General features: G+C 39.2%; 1 protein-coding gene and 1 long non-coding RNA gene across 2 annotated transcripts; both read right to left on the bottom strand.

Annotated features, from left to right (window-relative positions):
* Positions 1–1712: 1712 nt before the first annotated feature.
* Positions 1713–21890, bottom strand: LOC120787575 (homeodomain-interacting protein kinase 1-like). The gene is made up of 13 exons (XM_040123285.1): positions 21776–21890; positions 21557–21685; positions 21186–21226; positions 20964–21024; positions 19000–19109; positions 9841–9988; positions 8675–8806; positions 7665–7792; positions 2792–2983; positions 2436–2617; positions 2158–2281; positions 1909–2028; positions 1713–1790 (listed from the first exon to the last, which is right to left on the bottom strand). Exons 1-13 carry the CDS (start codon positions 21888–21890, stop codon positions 1713–1715), a joined length of 1560 nt encoding a protein of 519 aa, XP_039979219.1.
* LOC120787576 lies at positions 12099–12786 on the bottom strand. The gene is made up of 3 exons (XR_005706967.1): positions 12731–12786; positions 12364–12404; positions 12099–12202 (listed from the first exon to the last, which is right to left on the bottom strand). It is a non-coding gene; the product is annotated as an uncharacterized LOC120787576 (long non-coding RNA).
* Positions 21891–24719: the final 2829 nt, after the last annotated feature.

Below are 24719 nucleotides of genomic sequence, written 5' to 3' on the forward strand. Positions count from 1 at the left end.
TTTGGTAATATTATTATTTAAACAATTATTTGAAAAAATTATATAAAAATGAAAAATTAAGAAATTAGGAGAGCACATGAGTGATCAAGAAACATGTCGGACACATTGCAGGGGAAAAGCAATACAAATTTACCAGCTTAAAATAAGAATGTAAGACAGCTTCAGTGCTTGGTAATCAAAACAAGATAAACATCGAGACGTGATTATGTCATGTCTTGTCAATGGGAAAATTTGACGTGATGTTGTTAAAGAAAAGGTTTCATAGTTACTAAGAAATGCAGATTAGTCCTCTGCAGGGACATGAATTTCATAGCAAATTGAATGGAAATCAGGTAAGAGGTAGTAGTAGCCTGATGGTTAGACTGAAGTGTAATCTTTTAAGGTATCTCATCCTTCCAAAACACACAAACACATTTGAAAGTAACCATTTTAAGTTATTTCATGTAGAATTCTTTAAAGGATTAAAGAATTGTGTAGTTGTGATAATTTGCTGCAAATATTGAGTCGAAGTGTAAATGACTGGGTTTTTTGAATCACATGAGGCCAAGTGTGAATGGTTGTTAGAAGGGATCATAACAAAAGTAATCTCAGGGCTCTTTTCATATGGAGCAGGTCTAACCCGTACCCTTTACAATATTATTCAGAGACCCAACATTCCCCATGAGCAAGCACTTGGCGACAGTGGCGAGAAAAATTCCCTCATAACGGGAAGAAACCTTGAGCAGAACCAGACTCTGGGTGGCTGGCCATCTGCCTTGACGGTTGGGTTGGAGAGAAGAGGAGGGGAAGAAAAAAGAGAGAGAGAGGGATAATGCCATCCTTTCATCCCTTCCCAGGAGATTTAACAACCATTCCCACTTGGCCTCCTCCAAAAGTATGACTGATATGAATATGACATCCAGCATTTATTTATTGACTTTTTTCAGTCGTAAAATGGTCCTTATTGCCCTGCCAAAGAATTTTCGGACTCTCTTCAGCGGGCTCTTCTTGACTTTAGCAGGCAGACTTTCATCGGGTGACCTGCCACTGGCCGATGCATCCTCAGCTGGACTGGTTGCACCTTGGCTAACAGTTGGTTCCTTTATAGCCGAGCCAGTAGTGTCTATTCCTGCAGCAGCTTCTGCTCCTTCAGAAGACTGAGGCATGTTTTTAATGCCATCACAGGAGCCAGAAAGGACTGAGCCTGCGTCTGTATGACGAGGTATGGCCGAAGGCTCTTCCTCTTTGGGCTCTTCCTCAGCCGCACAGTCAAGAAATAGGTCCATGTTGTCCATTGGTAAGATCCTCATTTTAGCTAAAGAATCTTCAACACTGAATAAAACATGACAATAAATGAATGGATCACTCAATCAATAAACAAAGTCTGTCAATTAATCCAATCATGTATCTATCCAACCCTACTGAAAACAAAACACAGGCACTCACTAAAAGCTGGTGTCTATTTCATCTTCCAGATGGACCATTGTTACAAAGGGGTGATCGAGAGCCTTCCCCGGAGTGATTCTCTTCTCTGGGTCTGTATGTAGAAGGCATGTCAGGAGACTGACAAAGGCTCTCTGATCCTCCAGCTCAATGGATTCCCGTGTGTCTGGGTTGTGCTGATTGAAAACAAAGTAGGTGACAGTTCAGTTTTAACTGCTTCCTGTCTCTCAGTGACAGAGGATATTGGTATTAATTCATTGTGTAGTCATGAAATGGACCACTTACTGTTATCAGGTCATCCAGACTTCTGATTGTTGTGTCCCATGTTTTCGGCTCAATTCAGTGTCAAGCTGGTATTCCCTTGGGGTCTACAGGAACAAAACATGCAGGTCAGATACTTCTTCCTGAATGTGTTAAATATTATAAAAGAGTTGTTGCCTAACTGGGAGATGTAAAATTGTGAACTGCTGAGCAAGGTTAAAATACCTTCATCCACCATCTTGGGCTGTCCAAGTGCTTTTCCACCTTGAAAAAATTTTGTGTGCATTTCCCAGCACAGAGAAGGTGGTCAGCTGGCTGGCCCAGGACGTCTACAATGCCCCTCATCTGGAGAGAGAACATAAAGAATCACATCAGCCAACATCCTACAACAAGCCCCCTCTCGGGTTTGGACATGTATCTGGGGCACAATTTAACAGTCTTTGCATTTGAATCTAGATCGGTTTGGTTACTTACTGACTGGTACTCGCAGTCTATCGCAAACAGGTGTTTGCAGAGGTACAAGACCCCGAGCACACAGCCTAGACTCCAAGCGTCTATGGCCTCGGAGAAGGGGAGGCCCAGGGTGACTTCAGGTGCCCTGTGTGTATCGTACAAGAGTCACAAGAGCTATTAAGTACACTGTCAAATTCAGCATATGTACTGACGACTGACACAGCCTCTGCTGGATCATTTACAGCATAAACACACAATTGCAAACATGTTAAAAGATGAGCTTTGCAAATTGAACCTACCTGTAACCCAGAGGCTGAATTGTCTTCCCAAATACCTCTTCTCGGACACTGAACGACACGCCAAAATCTATTAGTTTTATTCTGAAGGGCTCACTCAGATGGTTTGCCAGCATTATATTGTCTGGCTTCAGGTCTGAGTGAACCACACCAATGCCCTTCAGAGCATCCAAGGCCATCAGCAACTGCAGAGACAAAGGACACAATGTAGACGGTTAAAGTTACCATTGACCAGGGTGCAGGCTTAAACAGATCAAGAAGAAATACAGTTATGTTACTTCAGTATGTAACTTCTTTCCCAGCTGGCTGAGTATCTTGCCGTTACTTGTTGATAGATTGATCAAAGCCACAGTCTTTACCTGGTGGGTTATTGGCCGTATCTCATGGAGAGAGAGTGGCGTCCCTTGCTGTTCGCTGAGCAGTTGTAAAAGACTCCTGTCCAGCATTTCAAACACTAGACAGGTATGTCCTTTGTGTTGAAACTGCTCAAAGAAATGAACCACATTTTTCATGGCTGGGTCAAGCACGCTCACTGCTTCAAGCATTTTGATCTGTGGGGAAAATAGGAAAAATGACATAGGTACTTAGCATTCTAGATGAAGTTCATTTAATAAGCAAAACATAAGCAAGAAAACATGAAAAACCTAATTATCAAAACGCATTAAATAAATTACCTCTCTTTTAGCGGTCTTTTCGTTTCAGGATCTTGAGGCCACGTCCTGCTGTGATTAAATTCACACCTTTAGCAACTTTGCCAAAGCACCCTTCGCCGCTGAATTCTTTAATGAGGTAGCGACTTGTGCTGCTGCACAGTGTGTCGCTTATTTGCACCTCAGAGCTCTCCGATTTCTTCTTCTCATCTGTTACGCGGGACAGAGAAGCAGTACATGAGGGAGAGGAGGAGAACATCTGAAGGTTACAACATGGAGTCGGCAGGGGTCATTCAGTCAACAGAACATGCACAAATGTAGCTGAAGCATTCAGTATAGTCATGTAAATAACATTTGGTTGTCATTCTACGACCAATTGAAGAAGAATATTACGTCCGATATACTGAAAATGGCCAATGACTTCTTCAGTGATATTCCCAAAGAATGAGAAGAGCAACATATACCGAATGAGAAAGAACGTGATCAAATGCTACACTGATCTTCAGCATTCAGATCATTTTCTCAAGAAGAAGTTACTCTGCCGTGTAAAAATGCTCATTTAAGTTGGAAGTCTTGAATTGAAAATGTTACGTACTAGGTAGGTATTATCGGAAACATTTACTTAAAGTATAAAAAGTTAGAAATGTTTCAAACTCTTAACCTGCAAAGTGACCTCTAGCTTCAGAATGAAAATTAGATACTTATAGTACAAGCATCCTAAGCACTGTGCTTGAGTAAATGTATTTAGTTACTTCTCATCACTGTGTGTGTGTGTGTGTGTGTGTGTGTGTGTGTATGTGTTGAGTCTTACTTACCAGTTTTATCTGCTGTCAAACAGCTGGCTGAATCAGAACGTGAAGACATTTTGCTGCAACAAATGTTTTTCCAGATGTGCTACTTCTTCAGTGTAACTTCTTCAACTAACTCTGGTCTGTGTTCTCACCTGAAGGTAAACAGACCAGCTCTTGATGACACCACAATAGAACAAGATTCTATTCTATTAGAGGAAGATTCCATTCTAATCCTTTATCTGAAGAATGAAGGACAATCACTTGGTTTACAGACAAATTGTTCATTTCTGATTTATGCAGTTGATCACTTTCTATCCAATGTGTATTTCAAGTATAAGCATTCTAATTATAAGTCTTTTAAAGCTATGGCTGTCGCCACGTTTAATGCTCTGTTTTAGCCATAGTTACCTTTGTTTACCTGTTTATAGCAGAATGCAGTAGTTCTCTCTCACACACACACACACACACACACACACACAGAGCATATGTACAGTAGGTCAGTCATTTCTTTTGTTCAGACTTTACACCTTTTGCTCCAGAGAATTCTGGCTTCATAAATTCAGCTCACATGCTGTCATGAAGAAAGGCAAGAGAGGCTTCCACCCCCAGATAAGGAGCTGTCACCAAGCAAAGAATTGCTGAACACTGTTGTGGATGATCAATCAAACTGCTTTACAATTGTGCAATTTAAGGTTTTGACGTTAAATAGTCCTCATAATTACACTGTGCATGAGTTTATGGAATACTGTTGGTGAACTACTGAATTGTGAAATATTTTATGCATAACATTTGAAATTCACTGCTTTTGAATTTTAAAGTCAGATATTTTGAAATTCAGTTGAATATCAGCTATCTTTTGTACAGATTTCAAGATGTTTATGTAATATAATAATAAACAGAATTGCCGTATTCGTAGTCATAATGTGTGCGTGCGTGTGCTTTTTTAGTGTATGTGTGTGTGTGTGTGTGTGTGTGTGTGTGTGTTGTTGAGACAACACAAAAAGGGACAGGGTTCATTCGTTCATCAGAGTTAAGCCATTCCCATAGAAATGCATGGAAACTCATGGTCATCGAGCTACATTTTTCATCTTTTTCCCCAAAAGTGTATTGGAAAACTTTTTTATAATTAATTCTCACTTCAGTCTATCTGGTCATTAAGTGTGTGTGTGTGTGTGTGTGTGTGTGCAGGAGCAAGAGAGCTTCAACCCCTCAGCTCGTCCTGGTGCCAGCAGCCAGATTGTATTAATGGCATAAATGAATCAGGCCAGGAACCTTCGAGGGCGTGTTAGTGGCAGCAATGTTTCCAGAGGAAGAATATTCCCTGAACCCCGGTGACTTTGGAATAAATAACACAAGAGCCCTTTGCTTTCAATCATCAGCAATACAGTAGAGCCACCTGCATTACAATGTTTCTAGCTACTGGCTGGCGTTAATTGGCTGTCAAAATACGGTGTTGACTGTTGGACCTGGTTGTCACAAAGCAGTGTTTAATGTAATGTGCCATGCTGGAGAAACTGAGTCAACTCAGATTTACATGAAGTGCAGGTTCAGTATCGACCTGCAGGACTACATTTTCAAATGAGATATCATTGACCCGGTAACTAAAAGTAAAATTTACAGTTCTGGAAACTGGTTTGAACTGACATCAGAAAAAAAAAATGTAATTTAAAGTTTCCATTTTCTTGCTAAGAGTTAGTTGAGAAGATTAATACCACTCTTGTCTGTTCAGTATGAAGCTACAGCTAGCAGCAGGTTAGCTTATTTGAGCTAACTTAGGGATGACAAGACTCTTGCAGGGCAAACCAGTGGAGACTCAGGATGCCACCACTTCCTGTCGGGAAATAGGTCCAGCTGTAATCCTCCATAAATCCACAAATTCAGGTTTTAACACTTTGGATTTTGAATAATGTAAACCAAAACAGATATAATGTCTTAATTAGTGAGCTTTAGTGGTGCTGGTAGGTGATTCTTTTTACCTTTGGAAAGAACCAGGGTAGCTGTTTCCACCTGTTTACACTAAGCTAGGCTAACCAGCTGCTGGTTCCAGCTTCATTTTGAACAGATGTGAGAGTCTCTAAGCAAGAAGGGCAATAAGCGTTTTTCCCAAAATATCAAAATATTCCTTTAAACATTTTAAAGTCTGTGTAACTAGGGCACCAAAATGAAAGCTGAGCTAAAGCTTGTAGTCAGAACTGCTACCTGCATCATTTTATGAAGTCTGGACATAAATATTATTTTAGACCACAGTTTTACAAAGGGCTATGTGTTAGACTATTTTTGAGGAGGTGGTGCATTTATGCTCAGATAAGCCAGTCATCTGCTGGCTGTAACTTCATATTTAGCATACAGACATGAGATTGGTATTAATCTTCTCATCTCCTCTCAACGAAACGTGAACAAGCTGATTTTCCCAGAAAGTTGAGCTCCTCCTTTAAAATACAACAAAGTAGCTGACCTGAGTTTTAACTGCTGTCAGGGTGTTGGGTGCACATGTAAATGTCTTTATTTTTATTCAGACTAAATGTCTCGCAAAACAATCTGCATGGTGCGGCTTGTGGTGTTAGAATGGTGGTTATCTGTAAACTGTCAGTCTGGTTGTTATATGGCTGCCCAGCACCTCTCTCACCAGTTGTTCTTCTAACTTGCACCACTTGTGGCTTTGCATTGAAACTCTAGTCTGAAATGTTGATTGTTTTAACCAAAAAAGTATTTTGTAAAAACAAACTGGCCAACAGCTGCATTGCTACGACAAATGGGGGCTTACTATCGGGAATTATCTCGGGGGATAGGTTGACCACTGACAGATTAGGTTAAACTTTCCTCTAGAGTAGTAGTAGTAGTGTGTGCTTATGTTTAGAGCTGACAGACTTGTGCCCAATTGTGAATGATTTTACTATGATTGGTCATAATCTCTCTCTCTGTTGAGAGGAAAAGAGATATAATCCAGTTGTTTCTTGGCAGAATCACAAGTCCATATTATGTCCCAAAAATATATTTTTATTGCGGGATAGGCAAAAAAAAATTCAGCCTTTTTGTAATCTAATTTTTTTAACAGTTCACAGCTCTCTTCATGAGTGAAATAAACACCACAATTAGTTTGAATATATTGAATCATTCATGCTGAAATTAGCATGATTTCAAGGTGTTTAATGACCTTATAGATAAATAACTAAGTATTATGTATGTAGGTAGGAATGGCTGTCCATAACAAAATCCACTGTCCTTCAAATGTTTCCTTGCTGAACCAATTAAGATGTCTATTGATTCCAAAATAAATGCTTTTTGTACTTTGCAGCCTCAGATTTGTTGGATTTCTGAACTGCCTTCACTGTCACAGCTGCCTCAGAGATTTGACACCTGGATATAATCAGTGGTAGCAGTTGTTTTAAGATACTGAAGTCAGAGTAATTCAATTCAATTCAATTCAAATCAATTTTATTTATATAGCGCCAAATCATAACAGAGGTTATCTCAGGGCACTTTTCATATAGAGCAGGTCTAGACCGTACTCTTTATAGTTATATTTACAGAGACCCAACATTCCCCCATGAGCAAGCACTTGGCGACAGCAGCCAGTAAAAACTCCCTTTTAACAGGTAGAGACCTTTAACAGAACCTGGCTCACTGTACTAATACAATACTGTAAAAAGAATCCAGTACAAAAAGTCTTGCATTCAAAGTCCTTCAAAATAGTCACAAAAAATATACTTAAGTTAAAAATGTAACAGTATATGTCATCCAAATCGTCACGGGATAAATTGGTAAAATTTATCCCGCATTAAATAAATTACCTCTCTTTTAGCGGTTTCTTCGGTTTTCAAGATCTTGAGGGCCACGTCCTGTGCTGTGATTAAATTCACACCTTTAGCAACTTTGCCAAAGCACCCTTCGCCGCTGAATTCGAGAAAATTCAGAGAACCTACCGAGAAAAATCTAATTTGTCTACCAATTAAGGCATGATAAATGTGTGTTGTCGAAAATGTTGATTTTGCCATGTAGCAAAATGTCGACAGTTTCACAGCAAATTCTGTGTCTCCACCTCTACGGAAAATTCATTAATTAAAATCAAATCAATGGGGCTTCTCCTCAACATACTAAATATAATTTTTAGTCATTAATGAGTTAGAGGAATAGTTGGACATTTTGGAAAATATACAATTTACTATATTTTGACAGGAAGTCACTGTGTCTAGCAAAAACAGTCCAGCACATAGTCACCAACCACAGCCTGACATTTGTGTATGGACTAAAACAAAATTGACATAAACATGTAAAACAGTGATGACATGTAAATTAGTCGGCTTTAGAGGTGCTGGTAGGCTGATTTTGTTACCTTTGAAAGAGCCAGGCTAACAGTCCCTCCCAATTTCCAGTCTAAGCTAAGCTAAGCTAATTTGGCTGCTGACCAGAAAGATATCGCAGAGATCATCAAACTATGTATGATCTTAAATATTATAAAAAGTAATGTGTTGGAAAACATCCGTTAAACTTTGTAGAGTTGAGGCTGTGATGGCTTGTCAAAGGATGCAAAGTATCACCCTACAGTTTATAATTATACATTTATTTAAAACATAATTTAGTCATTGGTCAAATAAAAGTACATAACAGGTATCATTTGTCATTCATACTGGCATCCAATTGTCACAAAAGCCACGAGTTAAAACCCGTCCTAGTCTCATAATTCAAAAGACAGGGAAGTCTGTGCTACAACTGACTTCCAAAATGCGAGAACCTCTCAGGTTTGAGCAACAGGGTCGGTCCTATGTTGCCAACCACTCCCTCCTTGATGGACGGTCCAAACATTTGTGTGTGTCCGATGTTCCTGGCCGCATCCAGGGATCTGTGGCGACAGTTTCTACTGAGCTCGGATGGTTAAGATTGTGGAGAGAAAATTGAGGAGGGAAGGAGTCGTCATCAGACCGATCCACTGGTCCTGAAGAACAGGAGCAAGGAGTCAGAGTCAAACACTAATAGTATTACATCTTAAAACCAAGCCTTTCATTAGAGCATCACCCTGCATGGACTACTGCAGAACTCAGTGTTTGGTATGTACATAAATATTTGTTCGCGTAAAAATGGTGACTAATTCTTTATCAACTAGAATAAACCGTTTCCATGGTTATTTGAATACTGGCTGAATATAATGACTTTTGGGCTTTTGAAACCCATTAAAGCTCTAATGTAGACATTTAATCAGACATCTATGAAAAACTACTCCTGATATTTCTTTTAATACAACAAAACTGAAACACCTTGCATTCAGAAAGTACTCATACCCTTCACTATCTTCACATTTTATCAATCTCCACTCAATACCCCATAATGACAAAGTGAAAACAGAATTTTGAAATGTCTGCAAATTTATTAAAAAGTCAAAATGGAAAAATAAACACTGAAATAAGTACTCAGACCCTTTGCTATGCCACTTGAAATTTAGCTCAGTTGCCTCCCATTTCTCTTGATCATGTTTCTACACCTTGATTGGAGTCCACCTGTGGTAAAGTCAATTGACTGGACGTGATTTGGAAAGAACCACGCCTGTCTATATAAGGCCTCACAGCTGACAACGTACATCAGAGCAAACCAAACCATGCGGATGAAGAAACTGTCTGCAGAGCTCCGAGACAGGATTGTTTTTGAGGCACAGCTGAATAGCTACCCAAATAAATAAATACATAAATAAAATAATAATAATAATCATAATAATAATAATAATAATTCTGCTGCATCGAAAAGGTTACCAAGAGCAGAGTGGCCTCCATAATTCTTCAATAAAGACGTTTGGAACAACCAGGACTCTTCCTGTCACTATGGGGTTACTGAGTGTAGATTGATGAGGACGATTTTAGCATAAGGATGCAACATATAACAAAATGTGAAGGAAGTGAAAGAGTCTGAATACTTTAGGAATGCACTATATGTATACAAAACATAAGGACCAACAGAAATTAGTCTTTCAAGTCGCACCGGCAGTGTATCCACGACGACTGAGAGCCATCAGACGACCTGTCCTGTACCGGCTCCTTCCTTCACCTCCTTGCTCCTGCTGCAGCCTGTTACCTGTGTGAGTGGAGTAGTCATCTTGGCCAGTGGACTGGCTGGAAGCAGCTCGTTCCTGAACCAACCACCGGACATAACAATAAGACTTCATGATTTAAAAATAATAATAATAATAATAATAATAATAATAATAATAATAATAATAAAGGTTGTAGCTCACTTAACTGTAGCTTTAGAGCTCACAGGATACACCATAACACATAAGTAACCTGCCAGGTGTGTATTGGTGGGTAAAAAAAAAAAAAGAGTGTGTACCAGAGGGTGCTGTGACTGTTTGGCCAGCCTCCTCCTCTCCTGGCCGACAGCTGGGGGTCTTCTCAAACTCTGGGGTGCGGGGACTGGAAAGGCATCACCCTGGGGGGTCTCAACAAACATACACACACCCACAAAAAAGCAAACTTAGTCCCAGGCATCTTTACATAAACTTTGGGGATGTATTACACTATAGTTAGTTTCAAAGTATGGTTCCATTCCTTTATAGTTATATCATCCTGGTGATACTAGATCCTAAATAACTATCGACAAGTTCAATTATTTGTCCTTCATTGAGCAACACATGTTATAGATGTAAATTTGTTTTATGGTACATTTAGTAGTAAGTAGGTTAAGTAAGTAGTAAGTAAGTTCTTCAAGATAAACAAGCATGATTTGAGCTTTACCACTGACAGCAGAGACCAGTATTGGTTTAGGATGGTCTAACAGAAGATCGCATTGTGTTCAAAGTATCAAAATATTAACTTCCTGCCTCTAGACCACAGGCAACATTTTAAATGTTTGATAGGTGTACATGGTGACAAGACTGGTGACGGTAAAGTGAGCTTTGTACTCCAGAGAAGGAGAGGGGGAAAAAAAAAACCATCCATCAGTGTTGTAGTAGCCCCAGGAGTTTTGGATGGATGTGTGCTGTGAAAATTCAGATCTTGAGTGACCCCCCCGAAACCCAATTCACTGTCAAGTCTGTACTAGGGCTGGATATGGGCATTGTCTCCCAATTCAATTTGATTTTGATTCACAAAGTCCAGAATCGTTTGATTTCAATTCTTGTATTTGTTTAAAAAACTGAACAAATGATATTAGGTTAAGCAAAGACACCTCTGCATACACACACAGCACATGAAACGTTTACCATTATTTTCTACAGCATCATCAAATATAATTAAACCCACCTGGATCACGCAAGAGCTCACTTGGTCAGCCATCTTGAAAGTCTACTACACGTTCGATTGGACAAGTAGACTCTACCTTGTGATTGGATTGTCACTGTCCTATCAGATTCAGGTGTGAAGACGGAAAAAACCTTTTACTTGTAACTTCAGCGTCACACACAGTGTGGGAACTTTGAGCGCTGAGTTTTACACACAGCTTATTGCTTCGTATCTGTATACAGATGTTCAACAAAAGCACTCCCCCCTCCCCCACAGTGTCTCTGTGTAACCTCAACCCCGATTCCATTTCCTCCAAGATTTTATTCAGTTTTTAAAAAAAAACAAAAAACAAATTCAAATGTTTTCTACACACGATCAAACTTGAATGTCTCATGTCAATTTATTTTACAGGTTTACTAAGGTGGATTTTCAAACATCCCTTTACAAGCTCAAATCTTATTGAAACTAATTTAAGCCCGTACATTTCTGTAGTTAGCTCGTTGGCAGGGCCAGACTCAATAAGTACAATCCACACACTGCTCATTCGGCATCCACGGCCTCGCATCTCATAGTCAGAAATAATATCTCTTCAACAAACACAAACAGACATCATATCATTGAGTTTTTCTTGCAGTCTATCCCTCCCGTGGATACGATCTCTAGATTCGAGAAAGCCAAAGTCAGCTAACCATCCTAATGCGTGACCGTCCTGTAAACGGCAGGGTCTACATGGACTAACTATTCACGTCCACATTCACATCCACACGTTGGAATAATTTGATTGCAACAAAGTAGACATTTAACATATGGTGCAGCCCTAACTGAACCACTTACAAGTAACCACTGCATACACAGAACACTTAGCACAGATGCACGTTTACTGAAAGCTGCAAATGCAAAGATCAGTGTTGGGATGTTAAGAATCAATACCGGATCATTCAAATGAAAAATCAGATTAATCGAAATGTTTTTCATCCAGCCCTAATTTGCACTAGCTGTGTAATTTTAGTGACCGTGATACAAAAGAAAAGAGTTGCACATCTTGATTTCATGGTGGTCTTACCAATGAATGCACTCTCTGACTCCAGCAGAGAACCTCTTGCAGATCCCCCCATCACACTCTTCTGCAACATACACACAACTCTTTTCATAATTCAACTCTGATAGTTACAGTCAGTTAATATAGTATATATATTCCATGTAGAGAATTTCTGAAGCAGATTATTGTAGAATCTCTCAAGCATAGGTGCTTGATCTATCAAAACATTATCTCTTTTCAACTCACCAGATAATCATTTTGCTGTGGTGGAGACAGGTCAAGATAATCTGTGACACAAGAAGAACATTGTTTACTTTCTTTGCTGCAAATGCAAAATGGTTGTGAAAAAAGGAGTAAATGCAAAGACCGTGGATGTCACTGTCCTGATAATGTGCCCAGATACAGATCACCAAGTAGAAATGGGGCCATAGAAGACATTTTATCCTCAACATCCACATTAACCAAAGAAAATCTCCATCTGTCAACCTGGTAAAATATACACGAACAAAAAATAAACTGTCTTTCCAGGCAACTCTCCAACTGAAACAACTGCAACGGGATATATAGGATTTTTTTTTTTTTTTTTAAATTTTAACATGTAAGGAGAGCTAACCGTCCTGAACTGTAGACCTCTGGCTGCTGAACTGGCGATTTGGATCCCTGTAGTCATTCCTTCTCCTGCTGGTCACACCCACTTCCTCCAGCTTTGGAACCTCACTGGAGCCCAGCCTGAACTTCCCATCTGACTCGCAAATACAGATACCAACAATTTATGGCTGATATTATTGATTTGCAGTGGAGTGCAGTTAAAATTCTAAAACCGGTGTGTTACCTGCGTATTTAAGCTGAAGGGAGTCGTGGATTCGCAGCAGGTTTCTGGGATCCATGTTTCTGGAGTTGGGCCTTCGGACTGGAGCTTGGAGCCGAAGCCTGGCCATATCAAAATCATCCACCATGGGATGCTCCCCATGTCTGGACAAATAAAGACAAGTGCACACACCCACACACACACACACACACACACACACACACACACACACACACACACACACACACACAGAGCATATGTACAGTAGGTCAGTCATTTCTTTTGTTCAGACTTTACACCTTTTGCTCCAGAGAATTCTGGCTTCATAAATTCAGCTCACATGCTGTCATGAAGAAAGGCAAGAGAGGCTTCCACCCCAGATAAGGAGCTGTCACCAAGCAAGAATTGCTGAACACTGTTGTGGATGATCAATCAAACTGCTTTACAATTGTGCAATTTAAGGTTTTGACGTTAAATAGTCCTCATAATTACACTGTGCATGGGTTTATGGAATACTGTTGGTGAACTACTGAATTGTGAAATATTTTATGCATAACATTTGAAATTCACTGCTTTTGAATTTTAAAGTCAGTTATTTTGAAATGCAGTTGAATATCAGCTATCTTTTGTACAGATTTCAAGATGTTTATGTAATATAATAATAAACAGAATTGCCGTATTCGTAGTCATAGTGTGTGCGTGCGTGTGCTTTTTTAGTGTATGTGTGTGTTAGTGGTTGAGACAACTCAAAAAGGGACAGGGTTCATTAAGTTCATCAGAGTTAAGCCATTCCCATAGAAATGCATGAAACTCATGGTCATCGAGCTACATTTTCATCTTTTTTCCCCAAAAGTGTATTGGAAAACTTTTTTTATAATTAATTCTCACTTCAGTCTATCTGGTCATTAAGTGTGTGTGTGTGTGTGTGTGTATTGAGCGTACGGGAGCAAGAGAGCTTCAACCCCTCAGCTCGTCCTGGTGCCAGCAGCCAGATTGTATTAATGGCATAAATGAATCGAGCCAGGAACCTTGAGCGTGTTAGTGGCAGCAATGTTTCCAGAGGAAGAATATTCCCTGAACCCGGGTGACTTTGGAATAAATAACACAAGAGCCCTTTGTTTTCAATCATCAGCAATACAGTAGAGCCACCTGCATTACAATGTTTCTAGCTACTGGCTGGCGTTAATTGGCTGTCAAAATACGGTGTTGACTGTTGGACCTGGTTGTCACAAAGCAGTGTTTAATGTAATGTGCCATGCTGGAGAAACTGAGTCAACTCAGATTTACATGAAGTGCAGGTTCAGTATCGACCTGCAGGACTACATTTTTCAAATGAGATATCATTGACGGTAACTAAAAGTAAAATTTACAGTTCTGGAAACTGGTTTGAACTGACATCAGAAAAAAAATATGTAATTTAAAGTTTCCATTTTCTTGCTAAGAGTTAGTTGAGAAGATTAATACCACTCTTGTCTGTTCACTATGAAGCTACAGCTAGCAGGTTAGCTTATTTGAGCTAACTTAGGGATGACAAGACTCTTGCAGGGCAAACCAGTGGAGACTCAGGATGCCACCACTTCCTGTCGGGAAATAGGTCCAGCTGTAATCCTCCATAAATCCACAAATTCAGGTTTTAACACTTTGGATTTTGAATAATTTAAACCAAAACAGATATAATGTCTTAATTAGTGAGCTTTAGTGGTGCTGGTAGGTGATTTTTTACCTTTGGAAAGAACCAGGGTAGCTGTTTCCACCTGTTTACACTAAGCTAGGCTAACCAGCTGCTGGTTCCAGCTTCATTTTGAACAGATGTGAGAGTCTCTAAGCAAGAAGGGTAATAAGCGTTTTTCCCAAAATATCAAAATATTCCTTTTAACATTTGAAAGTCTGTAACTAGGGCACCAAAATGAAAGCTGAGCTAAAGCTTGTAGTCAGAACTGCTACATGCATCATTTTATGAAGTCTGGACATAAATATTATTTTTAGACCACAGTTTTACAAAGGGCTATGTGTTAGACTATTTTTGAGGAGGTGGTGCATTTATGCTCAGATAAGCCAGTCATCTGCTGGCTGTAACTTCATATTTAGCATACAGACATGAGATTGGTATTAATCTTCTCATCTCACTCTCAGAGAACGTGAACAAGCTGATTTTCCCAGAAAGTTGAGCTCCTCCTTTAAAATACAACAAAGTAGCTGACCTGACTTTTAACTGCTGTCAGGGTGTTGGGTGCACATGTAAATGTCTTTATTTTTATTCAGACTAAATGTCTCACAAAACAATCTGCATGGTGCGGCTTGTGGTGTTAAAATGGTGGTTATCTGTAAACTGTCAGTCTGGTTGTTATATGGCTGCCCAGCACCTCTCTCACCAGTTGTTCTTCTAACTTGCACCACTTGTGGCTTTGCATTGAAACTCTAGTCTGAAATGTTGATTGTTTTAACCAAAAAGTATTTTGTAAGAACAAACTGGCCAACAGCTGCATTACTACGACAAATGAGGGCTTACTATCGGGAATTATCTCGGGGGATAGGTTGACCACTGACATATTAGGTTAAACTTTCCTCTAGAGTAGTAGTAGTGTGGGTTTATGTTTAGAGCTGACAGACTTGTGCCCAATTGTGAATGATTTTACTATGATTGGTCATAATCTATGGAAAGCTCTCTCTGTTGAGAGGAAAAGAGATATAATCCAGTTGTTTCTTGGCAGAATCCCAAGTCCATATTATGTCCCAAAAATATATTTTTATTGCGGGATAGGCAAAAAAAAATTCAGCCTTTTTGTAATCTAATTTTTTTAACAGTTCACAGCTCTCTTCATGAGTGAAATAAACACCACAATTAGTTTGAATATATTGAGTCATTCATGCTGAAATTAGCATGATTTCAAGGTGTTTAATGACCTTATAGATAAATAACTAAGTATTATGTATTTAGGTAGGAATGGCTGTCCATAACAAAATCCACTGTCCTTCAAATGTTTCCTTGCTGAACCAATTAAGATGTCTATTGATTCCAAAATAAATGCTTTTTGTACTTTGCAGCCTCAGATTTGTTGGATTTCTGAACTGCCTTCACTGTCACAGCTGCCTCAGTTATTTGACACCTGGATATAATCAGTGGTAGCAGGTGTTTTAAGATACTTAAGTCAGAGTAATTCAATTCAATTCAATTCAATTCAATTTTATTTCTATAGCGCCAAATCATAACAGAGGTTATCTCAGGGCACTTTTCATATAGAGCAGGTCTAGACCGTACTCTTTATAGTTATATTTACAGAGACCCAACATTCCCCCATGAGCAAGCACTTGGCGACAGCAGCCAGTAAAAACTCCCTTTTAACAGGTAGAGACCTTTAACAGAACCCGGCTCACTGTACTAATACAATACTGTAAAAAGAATCCAGTACAAAAAGTCTTGCATTCAAAGTCCTTCAAAATAGTCACAAAAAATATACTTAAGTTAAAAATGTAACAGTATATGTCATCCAAATCGTCACGGGATAAATTGGTAAAATTTATCCCGCATTAAATAAATTACCTCTCTTTTAGCGGTTTCTTCGGTTTTCAAGATCTTGAGGGCCACGTCCTGTGCTGTGATTAAATTCACACCTTTAGCAACTTTGCCAAAGCACCCTTCGCCGCTGAATTCGAGAAAATTCAGAGAACCTACCCGAGAGAAAATCTAATTTGTCTACCAATTAAGGCATGATAAATGTGTGTTGTCGAAAATGTTGATTTTGCCATGTGTAGCAAAATGTCGACAGTTTCCACAGCAAATTCTGTGTCTCCACCTCTTACGGAAAATTCATTAATTAAAATCAAATCAATGGGGCTTCTCCTCAACATACTAAATATAATTTTTAGTCATTAATGAGTTAGAGGAATAGTTGGACATTTTGGAAAATATACAATTTACTATATCTTGACAGGAAGTCACTGTGTCTAGCGAAGAAACAGTCCAGCACATAGTCACCAACCACAGCCTGACATTTGTGTATGGACTAAAACAAAAGTGACATAAACATGTAAAACAGTGATGACATGTAAATTAGTCGGCTTTAGAGGTGCTGGTAGGCTGATTTTGTTACCTTTGAAAGAGCCAGGCTAACAGTCCCTCCCCAATTTCCAGTCTAAGCTAAGCTAAGCTAATTTGGCTGCTGACCAGAAAGATATCGCAGAGATCATCAAACTATGTATGATCTTAAATATTATAAAAGTAATGTGTTGGAAATCATCAAGTTAAACTTTTGTAGAGTTGAGGCTGTGATGAAAGCTTGTCAAAGGATGCAAAGTATCACCCTACAGTTTATAATTATACATTTATTTAAAACATAATTTAGTCATTGGTCAAATAAAAGTACATAACAGGTATCATTTGTCATTCATACTGGCATCCATTTGTCACAAAAGCCACGAGTTAAAACCCGTCCTAGTCTCATAATTCAAAGACAGGGAAGTCTGTGCTACAACTGACTTCCAAAAGTACGAGGAACCTCTCAGGTTTGAGCAACAGGGTCGGTCCTATGTTGCCAACCACTCCCTCCTTGATGGACGGTCCAAACATTTCAGTGTGTCCGTATTCCTGGCCGCATCCAGGGATCTGTGGCGACAGTTTCTACGGAGCTCGGATGGTTAAGATTGAGGAGAGAAAATTGAGGAGGGAAGGAGTCGTCATCAGACCGATCCACTGGTCCTGAAGAACAGGAGCAAGGAGTCAGAGTCAAACACTAATAGTATTACATCTTAAAACCAAGCCTTTCATTAGAGCATCACCCTGCATGGACTACTGCAGAACTCAGTGTTTGGTATGTACATAAATATTTGTTGCGTAAAAATGGTGACTAATTCTTTATCCAACTAGAATAAACCGTTTCCATGGTTATTTGAATACTGGCTGAATATAATGACTTTTGGGCTTTTGAAACCCATTAAAGCTCTAATGTAGACATTTAATCAGACATCTATGAAAAACACTCCTGATATTTCTTTTAATACAACAAAACTGAAACACCTTGCATTCAGAAAGTACTCATACCCCTTCACTATCTTCACATTTTATCAATCTCCACTCAATACCCCATAATGACAAAGTGAAAACAGAATTTTTGAAATGTCTGCAAATTTATTAAAAAAGTCAAAATGGAAAAATAAACACTGAAATAAGTACTCAGACCCTTTGCTATGCCACTTGAAATTTAGCTCAGTTGCCTCCCATTTCTCTTGATCATGTTTCTACACCTTGATTGGAGTCCACCTGTGGTAAAGTCAATTGACTGGACGTGATTTGGAAAGAACCACGCCTGTCTATATAAGGCCTCACAGCTGACAACGTACATCAGAGCAAACCAAACCATGCGGATGAAGAAACTGTCTGCAGAGCTCCGAGACAGGATTGTTTTGAGGCACAGCTGAATGGCTACCCAAATAAATAAATACATAAATAAAATAATAATAATAATAATAATAATAATAATAATAATAATAATAATTCTGCTGCGTCGAAAAGGTTACCAAGAGCAGAGTGGCCTCCATAATTCTTCAATAAAAGACATTTGGAACAACCAGGACTCTTCCTGTCACTATGGGGTACTGAGTGTAGATTGATGAGGGACGATTTTAGCATAAGGATGCAACATATAACAAAATGTGAAGGAAGTGAAAGAGTCTGAATACTTTAGGAATGCACTATATGTATACAAAACATAAGGACCAACAGAAATTAGTCTTTCAAGTCGCACCGGCAGTGTATCCACGACTGAGAGCCATCAGGCGACCTGTCCTGTACCGCTTCCTTCACCTCCTTGCTCCTGCTGCAGCCTGTTACCTGTGTGAGTGGAGTAGTCATCTTGGCCAGTGGACTGGCTGGAAGCAGCTTCGTTCCTGAACCAACCACGGACATAACAATAAGACTTCATGATTTAAAAATAATAATAATAATAATAATAATAATAATAATAATAATAAAGGTTGTAGCTCACTTAACTGTAGCTTTAGAGCTCACAGGATACACCATAACACGTAAGTAACCTGCCAGGTGTGTATTGGTGGGTAAAAAAAAAAAAAAAGTGTACCAGAGGGTGCTGTGACTGTTTGGCCAGCCTCCTCCTCTCCCTGGCCGACAGCTGGGGGGTCTTCTCAAACTCTGGGGTGCGGGGGACTGGAAAGGCATCACCTAGGGGGTCTCAACAAACATACACACACCCACAAAAAAGCAAACTTAGTCCCAGGCATCTCTACATAAACTTTGGGGATGTATTACACTATAGTTAGTTTCAAAGTATGGTTCCATTCCTTTATAGTTATATCATCCTGGTGATACTAGATCCTTAAATAACTATCGACAAGTTCAATTATTTGTCCTTCATTGAGCAACACATGTTATAGATGTAAATTTGTTTTATGGTACATTTAGTAGTAAGTAGGTTAAGTAAGTAGTAAGTAAGTTCTTCAAGATAAACAAGCATGATTTGAGCTTTACCACTGACAGCAGAGACCAGTATTGGTTTAGGATGGTCTAACAGAAGATCGCATTGTGTTCAAAGTATCAAAATATTAACTTTCTGCCTCTAGACCACAGGCAACATTTTAAATGTTTGATAGGTGTACATGGTGACAAGACTGGTGACGGTAAAGTGAGGTTTGTACTCCAGAGAAGGAGAGGGGAAAAAAAAAAAAAAACCATCCATCAGTGTTGTAGTAGCCCCAGGAGTTTTGGATGGATGTGTGCTGTGAAAATTCAGATCTTGAGTGACCCCCCCGAAACCCAATTCACTGTCAAGTCTGTACTAGGGCTGGATATGGGCATTGTCTCCCAATTCAATTTGATTTTGATTCACAAAGTCCAGAATCGTTTGATTTCAATTCTTGTATTTGTTTAAAAAACTGAACAAATGATATTAGGTTAAGCAAAGACACCTCTGCATACACACACAGCACATGAAACGTTTACCATTATTTTCTACAGCATCATCAAATATAATTAAACCCACCTGGATCACGCAAGAGCTCACTTGGTCAGCCATCTTGAAAGTCTACTACACGTTCGATTGGACAAGTAGACTCTACCTTGTGATTGGATTGTCACTGTCCTATCAGATTCAGGTGTGAAGACGGAAAAAACCTTTTACTTGTAACTTCAGCGTCACACAGAGTGTGGGAACTTTGAGCGCTGAGTTTTACACACAGCTTATTGCTTCGTATCTGTATACAGATGTTCAACAAAAGCACTCCCCCCTCCCCCACAGTGTCTCTGTGTAACCTCAACACCGATTCCATTTCCTCCAAGATTTTATTCAGTTTTTAAAAAAACAAAAACAACAAATTCAAATGTTTTCTACACACGATCAAACTTGAATGTCTCATGTCATTTTATTTTACAGGTGTACTAAGGTGGATTTTCAAACATCCCTTTACAAGCTCAAATCTTATTGAAACTAATTTAAGCCCGTACATTTCTGTAGTTAGCTCGTTGGCAGGGCCAGACTCAATAAGTACAATCCACACACTGCTCATTCGGCATCCACGGCCTCGCATCTCATAGTCAGAAATAATATCTCTTCAACAAACACAAACAGACATCATATCATTGAGTTTTTCTTGCAGTCTATCCCTCCCGTGGATACGATCTCTAGATTCGAAAGCCAAAGTCAGCTAAACATCCTAATGCGTGACCGTCCTTTAAAAGGCAGAGTGTCTACATGGACTAACTATTCACGTCCACATTCACATCCACACGTTGGAATAATTTGATTGCAACAAAGTAGACATTTAACATATGGTGCAGCCCTAACTGAACCACTTACAAGTAACCACTGCATACACAGAACACTTAGCACAGATGCACGTTTACTGAGAAAGCTGCAAATGCAAAGATCAGTGTTGGGATGTTAAGAATCAATACCGGATCATTCAAATGAAAAATCAGATTAATCGGAAATGTTTTTTTCATCAGCCCTAATTTGCACTAGCTGTGTAATTTTAGTGACCGTGATACAAAAGAAAAGAGTTGCACATCTTGATTTCATGGTGGTCTTACCAATGAATGCACTCTCTGACTCCAGCAGAGAACCTTTTGCAGATCCCCCCATCACACTCTTCTGCAACATACACACAACTCTTTTCATAATTCAACTCTGATAGTTACAGTCAGTTAATATAGTATATATATTCCATGTAGAGAATTTCTGAAGCAGATTATTGTAGAATCTCTCAAGCATAGGTGCTTGATCTATCAAAACATTATCTCTTTTCAACTCACCAGATAATCATTTTGCTGTGGTGGAGACAGGTCAAGATAATCTGTGACACAAGAAGAACATTGTTTACTTTCTTTGCTGCAAATGCAAAATGGTTGTGAAAAAAGGAGTAAATGCAAAGACCCGTGGATGTCACTGTCCTGATAATGTGCCCAGATACAGATCACCAAGTAGAAATGGGGCCATAGAGAAGACATTTTATCCTCAACATCCACATTAACCAAAGAAAATCTCCATCTGTCAACCTGGTAAAATATACACGAACAAAAATAAACTGTCTTTCCAGGCAACTCTCCAACTGAAACAACTGCAACGGGATAAATAGGATTTTTTTTTTTTTTTTTTTTAATTTTAACATGTAAGGAGAGCTAACCGTCCTGAACTGTAGACCTCTGGCTGCTGAACTGGCGATTTGGATCCCTGTAGTCATGCCTTCTCCTGCTGGTCACACCCACTTCCTCCAGCTTTGGAACCTCACTGGAGCCCAGCCTGGACTTCCCATCTGACTCGCAAATACAGATACCAACAATTTATGGCTGATATTATTGATTTGCAGTGGAGTGCAGTTAAAATTCTAAAACCGGTGTGTTACCTGCGTATTTAAGCTGAAGGAGTCGTGGATTCGCAGCAGGTTTCTGGGATCCATGTTTCTGGAGTTGGGCCTCGGACTGGAGCTTGGAGCCGCAGCCTGGCCATATCAAACACATCCACCATGGGATTCCCCATGTCTGGACAAATAAAGACAAGTGCACACACACACACACACACACACACACACACACACACACACACACACACACACACACACACACACATACAGAGCATATGTACAGTAGGTCAGTCATTTCTTTTGTTCAGACTTTACACCTTTTGCTCCAGAGAATTCTGGCTTCATAAATTCAGCTCACATGCTGTCATGAAGAAAGGCAAGAGAGGCTTCCACCCCCAGATAAGGAGCTGTCACCAAGCAAAGAATTGCTGAACACTGTTGTGGATGATCAATCAAACTGCTTTACAATTGTGCAATTTAAGGTTTTGACGTTAAATAGTCCTCATAATTACACTGTGCATGAGTTTATGGAATACTGTTGGTGAACTACTGAATTGTGAAATATTTTATGCATAACATTTGAAATTCACTGCTTTTGAATTTTAAAGTCAGTTATTTTGAAATGCAGTTGAATATCAGCTATCTTTTGTACAGATTTCAAGATGTTTATGTAATATAATAATAAACAGAATTGCCAGATTCGTAGTCATAGTGTGTGCGTGCGGTGCTTTTTAGTGTATGTGTGTGTGTTAGTGGTTGAGACAACTCAAAAAGGGACAGGGTTCATTCGTTCATCAGAGTTAAGCCATTCCCATAGAAATGCATGGAAACTCATGGTCATCGAGCTACATTTTTCATCTTTTTTCCCCAAAAGTGTATTGGAAAACTTTTTTTATAATTAATTCTCACTTCAGTCTATCTGGTCATTAAGTGTGTGTGTGTGTGTGTGTGTATTGAGCGTACGGGAGCAAGAGAGCTTCAACCCCTCAGCTCGTCCTGGTGCCAGCAGCCAGATTGTATTAATGGCATAAATGAATCGAGCCCAGGAACCTTCGAGGGCGTGTTAGTGGCAGCAATGTTTCCAGAGGGAAGAATATTCCCTGAACCCCGGGTGACTTTGGAATAAATAACACAAGAGCCCTTTGTTTTCAATCATCAGCAATACAGTAGAGCCACCTGCATTACAATGTTTCTAGCTACTGGCTGACGTTAATTGGCTGTCAAAATACGGTGTTGACTGTTGGACCTGGTTGTCACAAAGCAGTGTTTAATGTAATGTGCCATGCTGGAGGAAACTGAGTCAACTCAGATTTACATGAAGTGCAGGTTCAGTATCGACCTGCAGGACTACATTTTTCAAATGAGATATCATTGACCGTAACTAAAAGTAAAATTTACAGTTCTGGAAACTGGTTTGAACTGACATCAGAAAAAAAATATGTAATTTAAAGTTTCCATTTTCTTGCTAAGAGTTAGTTGAGAAGATTAATACCACTCTTGTCTGTTCACTATGAAGCTACAGCTAGCAGCAGGTTAGCTTATTTGAGCTAACTTAGGGATGACAAGACTCTTGCAGGGCAAACCAGTGGAGACTCCAGGATGCCACCACTTCCTGTCGAGAAATAGGTCCAGCTGTAATCCTCCATAAATCCACAAATTCAGGTTTTAACACTTTGGATTTTGAATAATTTAAACCAAAACAGATATAATGTCTTAATTAGTGAGCTTTAGTGGTGCTGGTAGGTGATTCTTTTTACCTTTGGAAAGAACCAGGGTAGCTGTTTCCACCTGTTTACACTAAGCTAGGCTAACCAGCTGCTGGTTCCAGCTTCATTTTGAACAGATGTGAGAGTCTCTAAGCAAGAAGGGTAATAAGCGTTTTTCCCCAAAAATATCAAAATATTCCTTTAAACATTTGAAAGTCTGTGTAACTAGGGCACCAAAATGAAAGCTGAGCTAAAGCTTGTAGTCATAACTGCTACCTGCATCAATTTATGAAGTCTGGACATAAATATTATTTTAGACCACAGTTTTACAAAGGGCTATGTGTTAGACTATTTTTGAGGAGGTGGTGCATTTATGCTCAGATAAGCCAGTCATCTGCTGGCTGTAACTTCATATTTAGCATACAGACATGAGATTGGTATTAATCTTCTCATCTCACTCTCAACGAGAACGTGAACAAGCTGATTTTCCCAGAAAGTTGAGCTCCTCCTTTAAAATACAACAAAGTAGCTGACCTGAGTTTTAACTGCTGTCAGGGTGTTGGGTGCACATGTAAATGTCTTTATTTTATTCAGACTAAATGTCTCATAAAAACAATCTGCATGGTGCGGCTTGTGGTGTTAAAATGGTGGTTATCTGTAAACTGTCAGTCTGGTTGTTATATGGCTGCCCAGCACCTCTCTCACCAGTTGTTCTTCTAACTTGCACCACTTGTGGCTTTGCATTGAAACTCTAGTCTGAAATGTTGATTGTTTTAACCAAAAAAGTATTTTGTAAGAACAAACTGGCCAACAGCTGCATTGCTACGACAAATGGGGGCTTACTATCGGGAATTATCTCGGGGGATAGGTTGACCACTGACAGATTAGGTTAAACTTTCCTCTAAAGTAGTAGTAGTAGTGTGTGCTTATGTTTAGAGCTGACAGACTTGTGCCCAATTGTGAATGATTTTACTACTATGATTGGTCATAATCTCTCTCTCTCTGTTGAGAGGAAAAGAGATATAATCCAGTTGTTTCTTGGCAGAATCACAAGTCCATATTATGTCCCAAAAATATATTTTTATTGCGGGATAGGCAAAAAAAAATTCAGCCTTTTTGTAATCTAATTTTTTTAACAGTTCACAGCTCTCTTCATGAGTGAAATAAACACCACAATTAGTTTGAATATATTGAATCATTCATGCTGAAATTAGCATGATTTCAAGGTGTTTAATGACCTTATAGATAAATAACTAAGTATTATGTATTTAGGTAGGAAT

This window comes from Xiphias gladius, unplaced genomic scaffold, assembly GCF_016859285.1.
Source record: "Xiphias gladius isolate SHS-SW01 ecotype Sanya breed wild unplaced genomic scaffold, ASM1685928v1 HiC_scaffold_25, whole genome shotgun sequence".
NCBI classification, from domain to species: domain Eukaryota; kingdom Metazoa; phylum Chordata; class Actinopteri; order Istiophoriformes; family Xiphiidae; genus Xiphias; species Xiphias gladius.